Below are 19,690 nucleotides of genomic sequence, written 5' to 3'. Positions count from 1 at the left end.
TGAGATGTTAGGAGACATTATATTCCTAATACGTTATAATAAAGATGTATGCGATACGTTGAAGCATTGTGACATGATATAATATGCTGTGATAGTTATATTAATACAATATCTTGGAGAAATGTATATACACTCCATTATTTTATATGTGAGATGCTACTAGAAGATAGCATAGTATTGGTGAATATTTGCCCACGGGAGTGTGGTGTAGTGCAATAATATACTGGCACGTGAAAGAATGAAATTGGTTATTAGATATAATCGAGATATTTCTAAATATTGTGGCTTAGTGCAATAAGGTAATTGACCTGGACGTGATATAGTGGAATGTTTATGAGTCATTAATGTATTTTTTTTTGAATAAATTACGAACGAAAATCCTAGAAACGACTACCACAACTCATGTGATCCGCCCCTGTGTGGGCGATTTGATATATAAGATGTTGTATATATATGAGATGTTGATTGACCCATGTGTTGGGCAATCGTAGCCGAATAGTGGCTTGATATATAAGATGTTGATATATAAAATATTGTATATATATGAGATGTTGATTGACCCATGTGTTGGGCAATCGTAGCCGAATAGTGGTTTGATATATAAGATGTTGATATATAAGATGTTGTATATATATGAGATGTTGATTGACCTATGTGTTGGGCAATCGTAGCCGAATAGTGGCTTGATATATTCCGTTCGCAAAATAGAACGAGATGCGCAATATTTTATGCCGAATAGTGGCATTACTTATATAATGGCTTCCGTGTGAGAATTTACCTGGTGTGCGGCATCTTCGGGGGTGGTTTCGCCGAGTGGTACATTATATAAGGGGAGGCATGTGGATGTACATGTTCGGCGTTGGGTAACGATTGTGGTAGCCAGGGAAACTAGGTAAGACATAGATACGACGTGAATTTTAGGGACACGCAAAGAAAACCTGAAATAATATAATTATGGTAATAAGATTGGTTGGTTATTGGTTTAGTTCGAACCTAAGGCGCCTCGATGGAGGAACTACATGCCTTATTTAATATGTGTATAATTTGTTGTGTGGTTAGTGGGAAGTTAAGGCGCCTCAGTGGAGGAACTACCTGCCTTAATTATTGTGTTTCAGGATGTTGTATTAGTCGTTGAAAGTTAAGGCGCCTCGGTTGAGGAACTAACTGCCTTGTGGATTTTGTATATATATGTATAAGTATATTTGTATTTTAGGGCTACTCACACCAGCATTGTTTATAATGCTGACCCGATTTGCATGTTTGCTTATCGGGTGTGTTCATTAAATGAACATAGTTGATAAGTCTTTGAGGTTTAGTGTTGAAGAAGATTGGTTGCTGCTTGTGGTTTGCGTTAGCGTTGCATCTCAGGATATGTTTTGTTTTCCCTTGAGGTGAGATAGATTTTCAGTCTAGACGATGTTTTACGTATTTTTCATTTGTAATTTTGATTTAAGAGTTATTGAAAAGAGATTTGTAACCTAAACTTATTTGTAAATTTTTGTAATGAGGAGGACATTTGTTTAATCGAAATTTTTATTGGTTTTTAATTATCCGCATATTTAAACTGTTGATGGGTTTTTGGGAGTGGAGAGTACGTCACACCTCGGAGATCGAAGAGTCGGGGACAAATAATGTTTTTCCGAATTCTGTCGAAATTCGGGGTGTGACATTTTTCGTATACGAAACGTCGATAAAACAAAGGAAACTCCACCGAAATTTCAATATAATTGGGATAATGACTGCCTCGAGATTCATCTCCACGACCTCAGGATGTGTGATGGGTCTCGGGGCGTTACATTGGTTGACATGGGTTTGTAGTTCCTCAGCTCTTTTCTCATCAGCCTCTTTCGCCCAGTTCAGCTCACCAGTGGCCATGCCATCGGCAGCGGTACTGGCTAAGGTCGCAAAGATTGGTTCTTTTATGGCCAAGAAGTTATTCACTAACTGAAAAAGAATATAGGGTGTGTAAGCAACACAATGAGAAAAACAGAACATTGTACAGAGAAGGAAGTTTAACCTTGGCAAGATAAACGACAGATCTATGAAATGACAGATCCACACTACCAGCCATACTAGCTTCAGCTCTATCGATAGGAAGTCGTGTAGCTTCCAGAACTCCAAGCGCGATGTCAACATCATTAACTGAGTGCTTATTGGTAACGGGAAGCTCATCAAGTCTACCCCAATGCCTCATCTCCATGATCATCTCCCTTTCAGGAGAGTCTGGGATTCTGGCGAGAAGGGCATATCATCTGCCCTCCTCCTCCTATGTCCATCCCCAGCTCGAGGAGGAAGGAGATCAACAGTTGCCACAACCATCTCAATGACGCCTTTCCCCTTTCGGTCATCGGGGAGGGAAGGATTAGCAGTCAACAGTACATGGTCACCAGCCTATTTAAAACATAGGAGAGGGTCTAGAACTGGTAGTGGTGTAGTAACTTCCTCAGAAAACTTACCCAAACTTGGAACATTCACAGGAGCCTTAAAAGATGTCTCTTCATCCACATATAGAGGACAAAATTTGGTTCTCTTACTTGAGGGTGCAACACCAGGAGCAAGAGTAGAATCAGTTCTCTTCTACTTTGAGCAGTTGGACGCACGTACTTCCCTCTTAAAATTTCTAGCTGCTAGAAATTCGTGCGGCAGTTCAGGGCCCTCCTACAAGTGATTACACAATCATCGCTGACATCAGGCTCCTGAGCTGTCCCCGATGTGGCAGCATCATTGGAAGTCACAATATAACTATTCTCTTTACGATTTCCCTTTCTTCTAGTATTAAAAGAAGATTCATCCTGACCTGGAGGAGGAAGAAGACCAGCATCTTGATCTACAGGAGGAGGGAGTAATGTGCGCCTATAGTTCATAGTGTTAACCCCAAACGGAGAAAAGTCGGGGGCAAGTGCCAGCAGTTCTTTAGCAGACATGTTGAGATACTTCAAAGAGGCGGGTGGGATCAGGAACTACCACCCAGGGCATTCTCTGGTCATATATATGATCAGCCTAGTTCATAGTATTATTAAGTTAAACTTCCGCATCCAACTCAATACTATTTTGGCAATGAGTGGAGTAGCCCCGAATTATTCATTTTCATTCAGGGCTTTAGATATCCGACATGGGATTAAAAATCTCAACAGACACTATTGGGCATTAATGAAACAGTATTGCTATTAGGCCTTTAATTTATTCAAAGTAGGTCATTACAAATCCTCCTCATTGGCAACAAAAGGATCGTCATAATATGGTTTTGAGTTTTGGATCACCATCTGGGTTCTATTCAAACCTCCCAATACCATATAGTAGTGTACATATGCAACAACAATGAATTTTGATTTCAATGCGTGGGAGTTTTATAAATTTAAAATCCACTTTTGACATGATAGAAATACTCCATCCGGTGAGAAAAATATTCATAGAATTTCATCCTCCTCCTCATTTCCAATGTAAAAATCTTGATGAAAACAAAGAAGATGCAAATTTAAGAATCGGAATGTTTCCATAACTTATCCAATACATTAACCATACACATATCTAACAATTTCACCTAACCAACTCTAATGGATTTTTTTCCCCTACATATCTTAACTACTCAAAAATTTGGGTGGGCAGATAATCCAAAAATTTTTCTGATTAATCCGTCATGTTTACATTATCACCAAGAAAGGCAAAAGATTGATTTTTATCTCGAGAACAATTACATAACTTAACCACAAACAATCCAATTCGATCACTTTAAGCACAAGCATTACAATGTCTCTAGCTAATTTCCTACAAAATGAGCTAACATGAGTCATGTCCTAGTCCCATCTAGTTCATTTTATATAATAAACTTCACATTCTCATATCTTGAATTGGTAACCAAAACAAGCAGAGGACTTTGAAATTATAGAAACATCGGACAAAAACAAGATACTATAAAGTAATTAATGTTCCATGCGCGAGAGAAAGAAAATAGGTAGAAACTCGATCTTTGAAGAAAAGAGGAGGTGAAATTCTTACAAGTTGTCCGCCTTGAATGATGGAAGAGCTTATAATCTTAAAGAAAGATGGCCCCTTCTCCTCTGAACCACCGGCTTAGTAATATGTTCTTGTTGAAGTATGTAGTGTCGGTCTCACACATTCTATAAGTGTGAGACCGTACCTTATTTAGTTTGTTGCTATTTTGGTTATTCCATCTCTAGTATAAATATATGTATTGTAGGTTATATATTTACATATATCCATGTTAAATATATGTAAACATACTCTAAACCCTACCTTCTTCTTGTGCCTCCATCATTTTTTCTCCTTCTTCTACACACTCAATCCCTTTAACCTAACAAGCTAATCATCATATGTATCTCCTAGCATAAATAACATGGTATCGGAGCCGACTCTATTTAGAGAATGCTAGAGAGAGATCCTCAGTTTCAAGGTTCCAGTTTTAGTATTAGTTGTTGTCTTAGTATTGTTTCGCTTTCCATGATCTCTGTTTTTTTGATAAAAGGATAGCGTCGAGGTTTTCATAAAAAAGTGTGGTATCGCTATCATCAATTTGATTTTCTCAATCTTTATGTGCAGGCGCAGGTCGCACTCAATTAAAACTTTTTCAAAGCACGCCACGTGCTCGTAGTACTTTGTTCGTAGTTTAGTATTCTTTTTCATCAAGTGAGTTTCTCTTCTCTTTACAATGACTGATGTTGTTCCAAAATCTGATGAATTCGGTAATACGTCTGTTTTCTCTGTTGGTATGACCTTTGTCAAATTGGAGGGTGTTGCCAATTACCTTCAATGGGCAGAGGAAGTTACTGTTTATCTTACTGGAAAATGTAAGGAAAACCATCTGACAAATCCCCTAGATGATAAAGGAAAGACAACCTAGACGAAAGATGACACCTTGGTTAAGAATTTCCTGTGGAATACTATGGAGAAAGATGTTTGTAATATTGTGCGGTTTTTTAAAACCTCGAAGGAGATTTGGGATTATCTACAAGAATCATACTCTCAATCTCATAATACTTCTCGTATCTTTCAGTTGTATGAGAACATCTTTGATCTCACTCAAGGAAATATGCCTATCTCTAAATATTACAATTCTCTTCGTAGCAAGTGGGAAGAACTGAATATATATCACCCACTTACTACAGACATAAATCAGTTAAAGAAACAAAGAGAGGAATTTCGAGTCTCCAAATTCCTATCTGGGCTACGTCCCGAGTTTGCTAATGTGAATGCCCAAGTTCAAGCTGAATCTAAGCTTCCTACTCTGTTTGAGGCTTACTCTCGTTTGTCTCGTATTACTACACCTTCCCCAAGGCACAATGACAGTGTGGCTTTATTGATCCCTCTAAGCAGTAATAATAACCCCTCTTCTGGTCGTGGTAATGGAGGTAGAGGGGGTCGTGGCCGTGGGGGTGGTCGTACCCAAGGGAGTGGCCGTGGTCATGGTATTGGCAGTTTTGAGCCTTGTGAGCATTGTGGGCACACAAATCATAGTTCTGATTTTTGTTGGGATATAACAGGACGCCCACCTTTGCACAAAGCCAACAATGTCATAGTAGTTGATCAGAAAGTGACTGATTTTCAATGAGTTCAAGAAGACTTTGCAGCCCTGATGAAGCGGATACAAGCTATTCCCAGTTCATCAAGTTTGTCGACCACCCCATTGCGACCCTAGCCGATTCAGGTAAAACATGTCTTCATACAAGTGGTAACAACTCTTGGGTTATTGACTCAGGAGCTTCTGATCATATGACAGGTAATCCCCAGTTGTTTTCTACTCTTGTGTATACTCACACTCCATCATATGTCACATTAGCAAATGGGGCTAAGGCTAGTATTCTTGGTCGGGGTACTATTTAGTTAACTCGTAATATATCACTTGTCTCAGTCTTGCTTATTCGAAATTTCCCCTTTAATCTATTGTCTGTTCATCATCTCACCTAATCTCTTCACTGTAATGTCATGTTTTCTTCCACTCATGTTGTGTTTCAGGATCTACAGACAAAGACACTAGTTGGTGGGGGGTATGAGCACGGGGGCATCTATTACTTTCAAGATGATTATAGGCACTCTCACCAGAAGCAAGCTCTCACAGTCTCAGTCTCTCCTGTTCATTGGGATATACGTCTTGGCCATCTTCCTCTGGCTAGTTTGCGAAGTTTAGTTCCCAGTATTTCTTCTAGTATTCAGTCTTTAAGTTGTGAGGTTTGTGAGTTAGCTAAACATCATCATGCTTCTTACAAAAATAGGTTAAATAAGTGTTTTAGTGCTCCTTTTCAGTTAGTCCATTTAGATGTCTGGGGTCCTTGTAGAACCACTGGCCTTTTTGGAGCCAAGTATTTTATTACATTATAGATGATTTTTCTCGTGTTTGTTAGGTATATATTATGGAAAATCGTTCTCAAGTATTCTCTATTTTTCAAAAATTCTATGATGAGATTACTAATCGGTATTCTGTACACATGTATATTTTTCGAACTGATAATGCCAAAGACTATAATATTCCAGTGTTTTTTAGATGATCATGGCATTACACATCAAACCTCCTGTGTGGATACACCTCAACAAAATGGGGTTGCTGAGAGAAAGAACATACCCATTCTTGAAGTCGCCTGATGCTTAATGTTTCAAATAAATCTTCCAAAGTTTTATTGGGCAGAGGCAGTCCTTACTGCCACATACTTGATTAATCGTATGCCCTCTTCAGTATTAGGGGGAAAAACACCACACTTTGTTCTTTTTCCTGGTCAACCTTTTTTCCATCTTCCCCTTCGGAATTTTGGTTGTGTTTGCTTTGTTCATAATCTTCAGTCGGGTCGTGATAAGTTAGACTCTCATGCTATTAAGTGTGCTTTCCTTGGGTATTCACGTACACAGAAATGGTACAAGTGTTATAGTCCTCATCTGTGCAAATCATTTGTCTGTGTTGATGTTACTTTTTTTGAAGATGTCCCGTTTTACTCTTCAGAAAGGAAGATGTCCTCTGAAATATTTGAGAATTGTGTTATACCATCTGGTGTTGCTGGATATGATCTTGGTGAAAATGAGGGAGCTAGTGAAGAAGGAGCGCGACCTGCGCCCATAGATGGCCTTATAGAGCGCGAACTGCGCTCTCTTTGATGGTCGAGTTCCAGGCGATGGAGTGCACCCTGCGCCCACTATTGGCCTTCCAGAGCGTGACCTGCGCTCCCTTGATGGTCAAGTTCCAGGTGATGGAGCGCACCCTGCGCTCACTAATGGCCTTCTAGAGCGCGACCTGCGCTCCCTTGATGGTCAAGTTCCAAGCGATGGAGCTCGACCTGCTCCCACTGATAGCCTTCCAGGAGCACGAGAGCGCCCAGTACCTTCTATTGCCATTCCAGAGTTTGAGGCTGAAAGTTCAACTGCTCTCCGCTGCCCTCCCCTCTGCCCACTATGTCTATGGATCCTATTGCCATTCCATCTGACCTCGATGTTCCTATTGCCCTCCGAAAACTTGAATGTCCACCTGCAAGTATGCGTCTTCCTAGTAAGTATGCTCAATATTCTATTTCTAAGTATGTTTCCACTGATCATTTACCACCATCTATCAAGTCCTTTGCTACATCCTTGTTGTCTGTCTCTGTCCCATCTAACTACAGGGATGCTCTATCTCATCCTGGCTGGAAGCAAGCAATGAACGAGGAGTTGAGTGCCTTGTATTCTAATGACACTTAGGTTCTTACAGATCTTCCTTCTGGGAAGAAAGTGGTTGCTTGTAAGTAGGTTTTCACTATTAAGCATAATCCGGATGGTACTATTTCTCGTTTAGAGGCTCGTCTAGTTGCAAAAGGCTTTACCCAGACATATGGTATTGATTACTCTGAGACGTTTTATCTAGTTGCAAAGCTCGCCTCTGTGCGTATTGTGATTTCTCTTGTTGTTCATCATCATTAGCCTCTGTTTCAGTTGGATGTGAAGAATGCCTTTTTACATGGAGATCTTCTGGAGGAAATCTATATGGTTCAACCTCCTGGTTTTGTTGCTCAAGGGGGGAAAGTTTGTCAATTAAAGAAGTCTCTTTGTGGGATCAAGCAATCTCTTAGAGCTTCGTTTGCGAAGTTTAGTCAGGTTTTGATGGATAATGGCCGGAATGACTAGGTGTGAATATGATCATTCCGTGTTTTACTGAAAGACCCAGCAAAGGATTATTATCTTAGTTATGTATGTTGATGATATCATTGTCACAAGGTCTGACAAATAGGGTATTGATCGACTTAAAGTCAATCTCAAAGGCAGTTCGGACCAAAGATCTAGGAGGCTGAAGTATTTCTTAGGCATTGAAGTTACGGGTTCCCTGGTGAAATTCATCTCTCGAGAGAAAGTATGTATTAGACACCTTTCGGTGAGACAAAGGGTAATTTAGGAGCTTGCCCGATAGAGACTCTATGGATTCGAATGACAAACTCGGTCGGATGTTGGATAGATGTATGTCGATATTGAGGGATACCGTAGATTGGTGGGAAAGCGATCGATCTATGCTACTATTACGCCCGATATCTCCTTTTGCGGTCGATTGTAGTATCTCGGTATATGCATGCACCACGATTCCTCACTACCAGGCGGTTATTAAGTATTTTGAGGTATATGAAAGGTTCTCACGGTCGTGGATTGGTCTATCGTTCTAATGGAAATTTTGATGTTGTTGGATATTCATATGTTGATTATGCGGGGATCGGGTTTGGATAGACGATCCACCTGGGTATTGTACTTTCCTTTGTGGAAATTTGGTGACATGGAAGAGTAAAAAGCAAGCACGTTGTGTCAAAGTCTAGTGGAGAGGCTGAGTATAGAGCTATGGGCATGGAATTTGGTGAGTTAATGTGGATTAAGTAATCGCTACATGAGTTAGGTTTCGAGGTACGACTCGATCCCTCTTCATTGTGGCAATCAGGCAGCCATTCATATCGCTTCTAATCCAGTATTTCATGAGAGAACTAAGCACATAGAGGTAGATTGTCATTATATCAAACATAAGGTTGAAACAAAGGAGATAAGTACTCCTTATGTGGCTTCTCGAGATCAGTTAGCTGATATCTTCACCAAACCAGTGATTCGTCCAGCTTTGAGTTATATTGGTAACAAGCTGGGCATGAGCGATATATATGCTCCAGCTTGAAGGGGGGTGTTGAAGTATGTAGTGTTGGTCTCAAACATTCTATAAGTGTGAGACCGTACCTTATTTAGCTTGTTGCTATTTAGGTTATTCCATCTCTAGTATAAATATATGTATTGTAGGTTAGAGTAAACATACTCTAAACCCTACCTTCTTCTTGTGCTTCCATCCTTTCTTCTCCTTCTTCTACACATTCAATCCCTTTAACCTAACAAGCTAACCACCATATGTATCTCCTAGCATAAATAACAACTCTTGGTTTTTCTTTGAACCATGCTGTATTTTGGATGGGTAAAGAAGTTGCAGGATGTTATAAGTTTTTTAACTTCAGAAGACGAACAAATTAAGAGCAAACAACAACAATAAGGCCACAAGCCCCAACAACAAATCCCAAATGGTTTTGTGGTTTTTTAAGTTTTGACCATAGGACAAAAACAAAGGTTTATCATCAGCATTTGGCGTGTGTGATGAAAATAGTACTGCACTACTGCAGAAGGGCAATAACTGTTGGAATCTCTTGTGTATTTCTAAATACCAGTGTGTGTGCAAAGTGGAGGAGATGAACAAATAGTGTTCTCTCCACTTTAGTACATAATAGATAGTCCTACATTGGTTATCCACCACATCAGGTCGGGTTCAAGCTTGGACTTGGGCTTACTGTTGTGGGTAGTGGTTGGACCAATTGCCTAAACTTGTTTTGTTTTTTTTTTCTTGAGCAACAAGTTTTGGTGTTCTATTAGGAGTTGGTCTCTCTTCCTTATCTGTTTAGGAGACCGACCTAACCTCTATAAATAGGACTGTGAGTCCATAGAGGGGATAGACTTTAACAGATCAGAAACCCATCTCAGAGAAACAGAAACTATAACATATCCTATTCTTCTTATTTTCTTCCTGTAGCCGCCAGAGAGAGTTATATTGCTGTTCTAGAGGGTAGTCTATTCTAGTGCAAAGTCAGACTGCTGTTAACCATTGAATCCTATGAGGAAGACGCCACTGCTGCCTTTTTGCACCATTGGAAGAGGCGAAATCTTTCTTAAGCGACTGACCTAATCAGCCTTGGTTATTACACGGTTATTCTCGGTCCTTGTCTCTTTGTTCCTTCTGTTTCTACTCTAGTTTTGTGTTGATACAACTATTTTAACAATCTTAAGAAAAGAATTTTTAAGTAGTAGAACAAAGGAGAGTGCTTTTATCTGACAATCAAAAGATAAGTCTTTACTTTTGAGTTATTGTTTGTATTATTGGGTTATGACTTTAAAATTTTTCTAATAATTTCATTTTTGTTAGGGAAACCAATTAAAGATTGAATATTTATTAATCTTTTGTGGTTTATCAAACCCTATATGATTGTAGACCTTTCTCCTATGTTTGTGGGAGTCAAATATGAGATTTCTATCAAAAAAAGCGTCAAAGTTAGATCTTTTGACAATTTTGCATCACTTTCGTTCACGAAACTGCTGTAACTTTCAGCTCAGAGCTCAGTTTTGTAATCAGCTTTTTGTGTTGGATAGATGATTTAAAGAGATTTCCAGTGGTATAAGGCTTGATACCCAATTCATTCTGAGCTGGTTCAGAATTACAATTCTTTTGAACTATGTTTCTAAAAGGAGAAAAATATGGTAATCCGGTTTTTCAATCGGTTAGGTATAGTATTCTTTCACTCTTTGCAATTCTTTTGGTTTGATTATATGGTGATATTCTTGCCTTGAGTTGCATGCTGGTTTTTCTTAGGAGGGAAATCCCTAAGCTTAAACTTCTTTAATAACCTAGTCAACATATTATACGTGTTTATCACTAAGATATTAATTGGTTTGACTAGAAGTAGTTTGATATTAATCTTCTTTGTACATATGTAGATGTATGTAGATGGTCTAAGAGAGACCTTAAGATAGTTAATATCAACCACACTCAAATCTTGGATAGTAATTATAATGTATTCAATGCATAATTGCTTACCTCTATTGAGTGTACGTGTTGTTAGACAATGGTTATAATTGTACTATTGTGAAAACACATGTTAGATGAAGTAACTTATAGCTTATATCTAATATAGCATATGTTAAAGTTGTATAGCATGCTAGTTTTGGATATTAATCATCGTGGATTTACTTTGAACTTGATGATATTTTATTGGTAAATTTTTCTAGTTGAAGACATTAATAGGTTGAGCCATTAGATGTTGTGGTAGTACTTGAGGTCTTGTTGATAGGGTATCCTATCTTGCTTGAGCTCATGTAAAAAGAGGAGGTGAAGTCCTCCGTTGTTTTGCATATTCAGTGGCTAGATTTGTATAATATCGTATACTTTTTGTTGTGAGGGGTACAATTAAAGTTTACTCTTCCTGAACCTATGATATGATATTAACCATGTTTGGCATGAATACATTATTTAACATAGGCATGAAGTTTAACCATGTCATATATTATTAAGTAATGAGCATCATTGTCTACGAGAGGAAACAATATAGGAAACAATCAATATCCTCCTAAACCTAATTTAGTCAAGGAGATGTAAGGTTATGGATTGTCTTCTTAGACAATATCCTCTAGTGACTATTTTAGACAAGGAGATGTAACGCTTGTGGATTGTCTTATTAGGCATTATCCTCCTATGATTATGAATAAATAGCCAAGGTGATGTACAAGTGCGTGGATTGTCTCTCTATGTAAGTTGGAATGTTGAATGATGAAAAAAAGAATGATAATTATATTATCTTGGGTAAAACCTTTTTCATCTAATTCTTCTATTCTTTAAAATTCATTTGAATCACTTGTGGATTTCCTTTCATATAGATAGCATGAACATAATATGACTATGTTTAATATGATCCATAATCATAGACTTGAGTAAAGTATATTCTTGTCATAAGAGTGCATATTATTGTTGTTGTTTCTTTTAGTGTTTGTAGCGGTATAATGTGTTTTGCATGTAAGTTTAATTAGGTTGAGTAACCATTGAACTGTGGGGGGGTGTGGTGACCCATATGCATGACATTGTTTTACCATAGTTCATCTCACAAGATAATTGGAAATACACTGAACTACAAAGTATGGAAAGGTCTTGGGTCTATCCAAAAATGTTTCAAAATGTGGAAGTGTCTTGCTAAGGCTATTATGAATGAATCTAAAAGAAATATTTTTGAGGCCTAGAACTACCTAGTAGATGTTCATTGGTGAAACTCATAATGATGTTTGTTTTAGTTGTCATGCGCGATAACAATCTTGTAGATACCACACTATTATTGAATGTCTTATATGCTAATTTTATTTGAGGATGTGCTTTCTGTGAAATTGGCATAGAGTGGTTGGATGTTCATAATGAACTATGTAAGAGGATCCCATAATTTCTGAACAAGAAATTTGGAAGACTATCAGTGAGTATATCCACCATTCACGGTGATGATGTTTATATGTTTCTTGAGGAAGATTCATTAACCTATAAGGAAGTTGTCTGTCTATAAGAAGTGTCCTTTTTTGAAGGATACAACTCCTCTAAATTGGACTCTTGTTTTATTGGGGGATCTATAGGTTGAATTGGATATTCAAGAGAAAACTAAAATGCGATAGCTGTATTGCAAAATACAAGGCTAATAATAATAGCCAAGGGGTTTCAATCAGAGATAAGATTTATACTACTTTGAAACCTTGCTCATGTAACTAGAATTTCTTCTACAGAATTCTAAAGACTCTAGTTGAGTAGTTGTGCGGAACTACAATACCAAGTAGTACCAGGTGATGAGCTGAAGGTATACAATTTAGTTAAATCTTTGTATAAATTGATTCAAGCGCCTATAAATGACATGAGCAATTCAACAACATATTAGTGTAATATAAATGTCAAAGTACCGTTGTTGATAAAGGTGTGTCTTTTCTTTAGAGTAAAGCAAGACATATGTGTTAATCTCTCTTTGTTTAGATGATTTAATATCATGAGTGCTAGCATTGAGAATGTGTATGAGACAGAGAAATTCCTATTTGAAACACATAATAGATCGTCATTGAAAGCGATAGTTCATTATCTTTATTAAACTCATTTACATGAATCTGCTATATTCAGTTATCAAAATGTTGACGTTTGAATATGGTTGAAGCCCACATCATTACCTTAAACCGGACCGGCCGGATGGTCTAGGGAATTCGGGCATTATAGAATTGAATGGTGGTGAATATAGGAATTATAACTCATATTGAATTACATTTTATATTGTTTTAGAGCGTAGTAGAAATATTTTTCATTGAAAAGTATGGGTATTCTGATAGTAAACATGCGTTAACACCTTTTGTAACAAATATACATCTTATGAAAAATAATCTACTTGTGTTTTCTCATACTAAATGTCACACCCCAAATTTCGACAGAATTCAGAAAAACAATATTTGTTCCCGACTCTTCGATCTTCGAGGTGTGACGCACTCTCAACTCCCAAAAACCCATAAACAGTTTAAATATGCGGATAATTAAAAACCAATAAAAATTTTAACTTAAACAAAAGTTCTCTTCATTACAAAAATTTACAAATAAGATTAGGTTATAAATCTCTTTTCAATAACTCTTTATTTAAATTTACAAATGAAAATACAAATAACCTTGTCTCAACTGAAAATCTATATCACCTCAAGGGAAAACAAAACATATCCTGAAATGCAACGCTAACTTAAACCACAAGCAAACAACCAACCTTCTTCAACACTAAACACTGTCAAGACTTATCAACTATGTTCATTTAATGAACACACCCGATAAGCAAACATGAAAATCGGGTTGACATTATAAAAATCTTGCTTTGTGAGTAGCTCTAAAATACAACATATATTTATACATATACATACATAATCCGTAAGGCGAGTTAGTTCCTCCACCGGTTTTTTAACTTCCAACAACTAATACAACATTCTTAACTACAATAAGTAAAGGCGGTGTAGTTCCTCCCTTTGAGGCCTTAACTTCCACTAACCACACAACAAACCATACGATAATAAAAGGCATTTAGTTCCTCCACGAAGCCTTTAGGTTCTAACTAAACTAATAACCAGCCAAGCATATTCTATACTTACCGCATTTCATGCTCAATTCTGAGTGGGTCGTCTCTGCTGACAAGTAATTAGTTTGACCCACATACGCAAAACCATATACAATCATCTATCTAAAGATACATCATTAAACAACATATTACCATAATTATATTAATTAAGGCTTTCTTTGTGTGTCCCTAAAATCACGTCGTATCTATGTCTTACCTAGTTTCCCTGGCTACCACAATCGCTTCCCAACGCCGAACATGTACATCCACATGCCTCCCCTCACATAATGAACCACTCCGGGCTTAACTACCACGGCGGGATCTTTGCACCGGGTAACCCTCACACGAAAGCCATTATGTAAGTACTGCCACTATTCGGCATAAAATATCGCGCGTCTCGTTCTAATTTTGCGAATGGAATAATCAAACCACCATTCGGCTACACCAGAAGGGCCATTCAGCTTCACTGAAACGCCAGAAGGGCCAATCACATTACTTACGCCAGAAGGGCCATTCAAATTCAATGAAACGCCCGAAGGGCCAATTATATCACATACGCCCATCACAAAGGCAAATCACATGAGTTGTGGAGCTAGGTTCTAGGATTTTCGTTATGTAATTTATTCAAGTGTCATACATATATATTTCAGAATCATTCCACTATATCACGTGCAGGTCAAATACCTTATTGCACTAAGCCACAATATTTATAAATATCTCAATATATCTCATAACCATTTTCATTCTGTCATGTGCTAATATGTTATTGTACTACGCCACAATCCCGTAGGAAATATCCACAAATACTCTACTACCTCCTAGTAGGCATCTCATAGATAAAATAATGGAGCGTTTATACATTTATTTCTCCAAAACTATTGCATTTAATATATATATATATCCCAACATATTATATAATGTCACAATTGCTTCAAATGTATCGCATAACATTTTTATAGCGTTTTAGGAATATTATATCTCCTAAAGTTTCTATCTCGTCACGTGTCAAAATATACACAATATCAACGTCAAATCTTTCTTAGATAATGACAACCAAATTATACAAGCTTCCACAACATTTTAGCATTTGATTTGTCCATACTATTTACAACATAAAATGTAACACAATTAAACAGTCCACAGTCCACAATCAAATCCCAAAAATCTGAAGCCCATGAATCTAAGTCTGTATATAATTTAATACTCATAAAAACATATATATCTAAGTCTTATTATCAGAATTCCCCTCTTGTTACGTGTCAATATTTATATGCTTTACACACTACTTACGTCAAATCTTAATTAAATAATGACAAACAAGGTTATACAATTTTCGACAATATTTTATTACTACATTTGTCCATATTCTTAAATATGTGAAAATCTGGAAAAAGTCAACATTTCCACAATCAACGGTCAACAGTCAATGGTCAACGGTCAAAGTCAAACTGTTGTTTCCATGTTCAACAGGTTCAGGGTCATAGCCCTGGTTCATGGCTAAGGTCAAGGTGCATGGCTCTTGAGCTCATGACTAAAGTAATGGTTCGGACCCAACTGCCAAGCCCAAACCCAAATCTTAGAACCCAAAAGTCTAAATGTTGAAAGACCCATTTGGATCTCTATTAAGTCCTATGGGCTGCCCCAAATAAAAATTAGAAACTGGCCCCCAAACAATTTAATGATCGGGCCCAAAAGAAGTAAAATAAAACTGGCCCAACCAACCACTTAAAATCGGGCCCAAAGAAAAACCAACTAAGGCCCAGCAAAACAAAACCCATTGGCTTCGGCCCAAGCCCAAGCCCAAACCGACCAACAGTGTCATCTTCTTCAGCTCCCACACCAGCAGCTCTCTCTCCTCCACCACCGGCCACCACCGGCCCTCCAAACTAACGGAAATAGTTCGGTTTGGAACCCCAAGAAAAACCCAACCTCTAGACATAACAAAAATGTGATTCCCCTTACATCCCAAAACTGAGTTCGACTCCATTCTTTGCTTTGCTTAAAGCTTCCACCCGATCGGCCACCATCACACCAACTCGCCACCATAAACCCATCGATTTTAATCTAGGTACAAAACCTACCACTCTAATCAACCCAAAACTTCGATTTGCTTCCATCACTCACTTTTTCCCCAATGGGTCACGCCCGCCATTCTTGCCGATTCAAAGCTTCCTGACACCCCAAACCGTATACAACAACAATGACATCCATCCCTAAACACAGTTCAATCAACATACTTCACCCATCCACCCCGACAGTTTAACCATCGATTTCAATCTCGACAGTTTAACCACCGATTTCAACCAACAAATACCCCAATCCACAGTTCAAATATAAATATCTACACCACCACAGTATGGGTTCAAAACCACAACCAGGAGAGTTCAAATACTAGACCTGATCGATTCTCTCTTTTGGGCTTGGCGACGCCATTAACGGCCCATCAAGCTTCGAAAGTTAAATGTCGAATTTCTGAGTCTCAACAGAGTTTAAACATACAGTTTAACCAATTTTAACAACGACAGGACGAATAATAATAACCGAATAATTAACCGAAAATATGAGCAGAAACCTTTAACAGTAAAATTAGACGTGAAATAGAAAACTAATCTACTCACCTTTATTAACAGCTCGACGAATTCATCATAGTTCGAATCATCGCGCTCCAACACTCTAGCAATCCAGCTTCTATCTCTGCCTCAATTTTTATTATATTTTATTATCTAAGAACCCTATTCTCTAGAACAATATGAATATATATCTGGGTTTGAAACCTAAGCCCCGGAACCGGATTTCGGGCCGAAAACCAGGCCCATATATCCCAAATCCAATCCAATCAAATTTTAAATAAATAAATTAATTAATTAATAAATAGAAAAATACATATTTTAAATACGGGAGTTACACTAAATATGTCAATATCATCGGTAGCCTATTGTACTTGATGAATTATATATGTGAGACATGACATTGCCTACATTAATAGCATACTGAGTTTATAACCCATTGTTCTTATAAGAAACATTGGATGTATATTGTTAGTTTATCCAAGTACTATAGCAGAGCCATTGATTATGGACTTATATTTAGTAGATTTCCATCATTGTTAGAAGGGTAATGTGTTATAAACTGGATCCAGTAATGTTTATGTGTTTACCCTTGGTGGAAATTAAGTGTTTTGGATATTATCCAAATTAATCGCCTTATAAAAGGCATGTGATGATGTTGAGTGGGTTTGTCATTTCGATCTCAAACATCCCAGAGAGTTATTTATGCGCTAAACTAAAAACAAACATGCATGATCATTGATCGAGCGAAAAACTACCTTCAATAATGTTACGACCTAAAATCTCTAGCTCTCTTTTCCCTCCTATTCTCTCCTTCCTCTCTTTCTCTTTTATACGACCTTCTCTCCTGCTCCCCTTTGGGCCAGGCACATTAAACTATCATTCTACAGACCTGTGGGCCTAATGCCAAGAAGCCATACTTCATTTCACCATTTCCCCATCAGCAAATTCTATCACAAATGCCATACATATTATCCTTACAATTGAGCCTATTAAGACTGGCGCCAACAATTTTAAAGAAACACCCACTATCACTGTGGTATATAAAAGATAGTCTAAAAAATCAGTTGGACCAAAGGCATAACCGACACTTCTATATCGGTATAAATGTAAAATCAAACTTTAATTGCAGTTGAATTTGGTGTTGGAGATTATCTATTTATGTTGGTATGTAGGTAATCTACAAAACGTACTGTAATGGATTATGAACTTCAGCTAAGAGATGCTCAATGTTACAGATGAGTTGGTCCAAATTCCTAAGTCTAAAATATTTGTAGCACATGGTCTTACATACTTCACTGATTGTTCTTGCGGATATGTAAGGTCCAGGACCCAGATTTTGCATAGCATCCCTGAAAAACTAATCAAATGACTTGAAATAGGGATCAGTTCCTGAGAAATTTCAGTTTTCTAACCAAATATTAGTTTTGAACAATTTATATCACGTCTTCATAAACAAGTCAAGAAGAGTATCTTGGGGCATGTTTTCACCAACATCGTTTCCTATACTGTCAACAGATGGGTCTATGGAGACATCATTACTTGGATATTCTGAAATACGGAAGGAATTATCGTAGGGGTTGATCGGAAATAATTCTTTTTCACTGTATGCGCAGGCTCTTATTGAGTTTAAAATAGCCGAAGTTGAGGAAATTTCCAGTTAGCATGTGTGCGTATATAGCTAAATGTTAATGAACAGAGTAAATGCTAACTGTTTTGTTGTCAAAAATCTCCTTTTTGAAATAAAAGTAAGAACTAATCACAGCCTTCACCTGTTCATATATAGATTAAATACTAGGAAATAGAATGCGTCTGGGAACTATAATAGAGTTTGCAGGACAGCCCTTTAGAGTTTAGATTCCACTCTGAGTAAAGAATGATAATATAGCTCATGTGCTTACCCCTTCAAACTCACTCCATGGTGCATGGTTTCCCATTCACAATCTCAATAATAGTACAACCCAAACTCCAAATGTCAACCGCAAAAGCAAAATCACCATTTGTATCTTTCTGATTCACAGCATGTATGAGCTCTGGAGCCATCCAGTATGGACTTCCCTTCATTGAAAGCTCAGCTGCTTGTCCAGAAATGTGTTTTGCCATTCCAAAGTCCGCAAGCTTAACAACCCCAGATGCATCAACAAGCAAATTTGCTCCTTTGATATCCCTGTGGATTGTGCTATGCAAGTATGCCAAACCACTGAGAAGTGTGAAATTTCGAACTACAGATTCTGTAATAGCGCCACAATGGTCACGCACATATTTATTTATTGATCCAGGATGAACATACTCCAAATATATGCAGAAGCGATCACCTACCTGCTTAAGATAAAGCAGTAGTTACTAAAACTCAGCTCAAAAATTATGTCGTCATGCTCCTTGGATTCTGCAGTAAAGTGATTCAGAGAGGCCACTGAAGAGTAGCGAGACAACTTCCCAGACCCGACTGTAACAGTTTCCTCATCTAGTATTGATTCAAGGGAACACGTGGACCTTGTTGTGGCATGCAAGGAATCACGTCTAGACTTTGCCTTCGCTCTTTTACACCAGCTATGAAGTGATTATCTAACACTTTCAGCAATCAAGGTTTTCTTACATCTGGATCCCAAGTCACCAAGAAGTCAAGAACAGGAGTTACATTGATCATTTTAAACATTAAACCACGCTTTTCTGACAATTCACACCATGCCTTCACTTCAATTAAAACTAAGTATTACTAAACACCAAGACAAAACATAGGATATAAGAAAGAGTAAAATGTTAACCATTTGCGAGAACATTGTTAGGAATATACAACTTAATCGTACTTACTCTTTACCAATTACCAAACTATACAAACCTTTTGTCTTGTAAGTGTCTTGTACTTCTTAATTAAATCCGAGCCTAGTGTAGATACACTATGTCCTTAAGACAGATTTTCCCCCTCACGGTGCTTGAAGGTTGATGGGAAACTATCTCCCAAGATAGAGCGGATTTCCTTCTATAGAAAGC

General features: G+C 37.7%; 1 protein-coding gene across 1 annotated transcript; it reads right to left on the bottom strand.

Annotated features, from left to right (window-relative positions):
* Positions 1–18,610: 18,610 nt before the first annotated feature.
* LOC147501639 (mitogen-activated protein kinase kinase kinase 5-like) lies at positions 18,611–19,346 on the bottom strand. Its single transcript, XM_086604357.1, has 2 exons — positions 19,296–19,346; positions 18,611–19,018 (listed from the first exon to the last, which is right to left on the bottom strand). Exons 1-2 carry the CDS (start codon positions 19,344–19,346, stop codon positions 18,611–18,613), a joined length of 459 nt encoding a protein of 152 aa, XP_086460483.1.
* Positions 19,347–19,690: the final 344 nt, after the last annotated feature.

The sequence above is a fragment of the Coptis chinensis genome, chromosome 4 (genome assembly GCF_015680905.1).
Source record: "Coptis chinensis isolate HL-2020 chromosome 4, ASM1568090v1, whole genome shotgun sequence".
NCBI classification, from domain to species: Eukaryota; Viridiplantae; Streptophyta; class Magnoliopsida; order Ranunculales; family Ranunculaceae; genus Coptis; species Coptis chinensis.
This window is presented reverse-complemented; position numbering and strand designations above follow the sequence as displayed.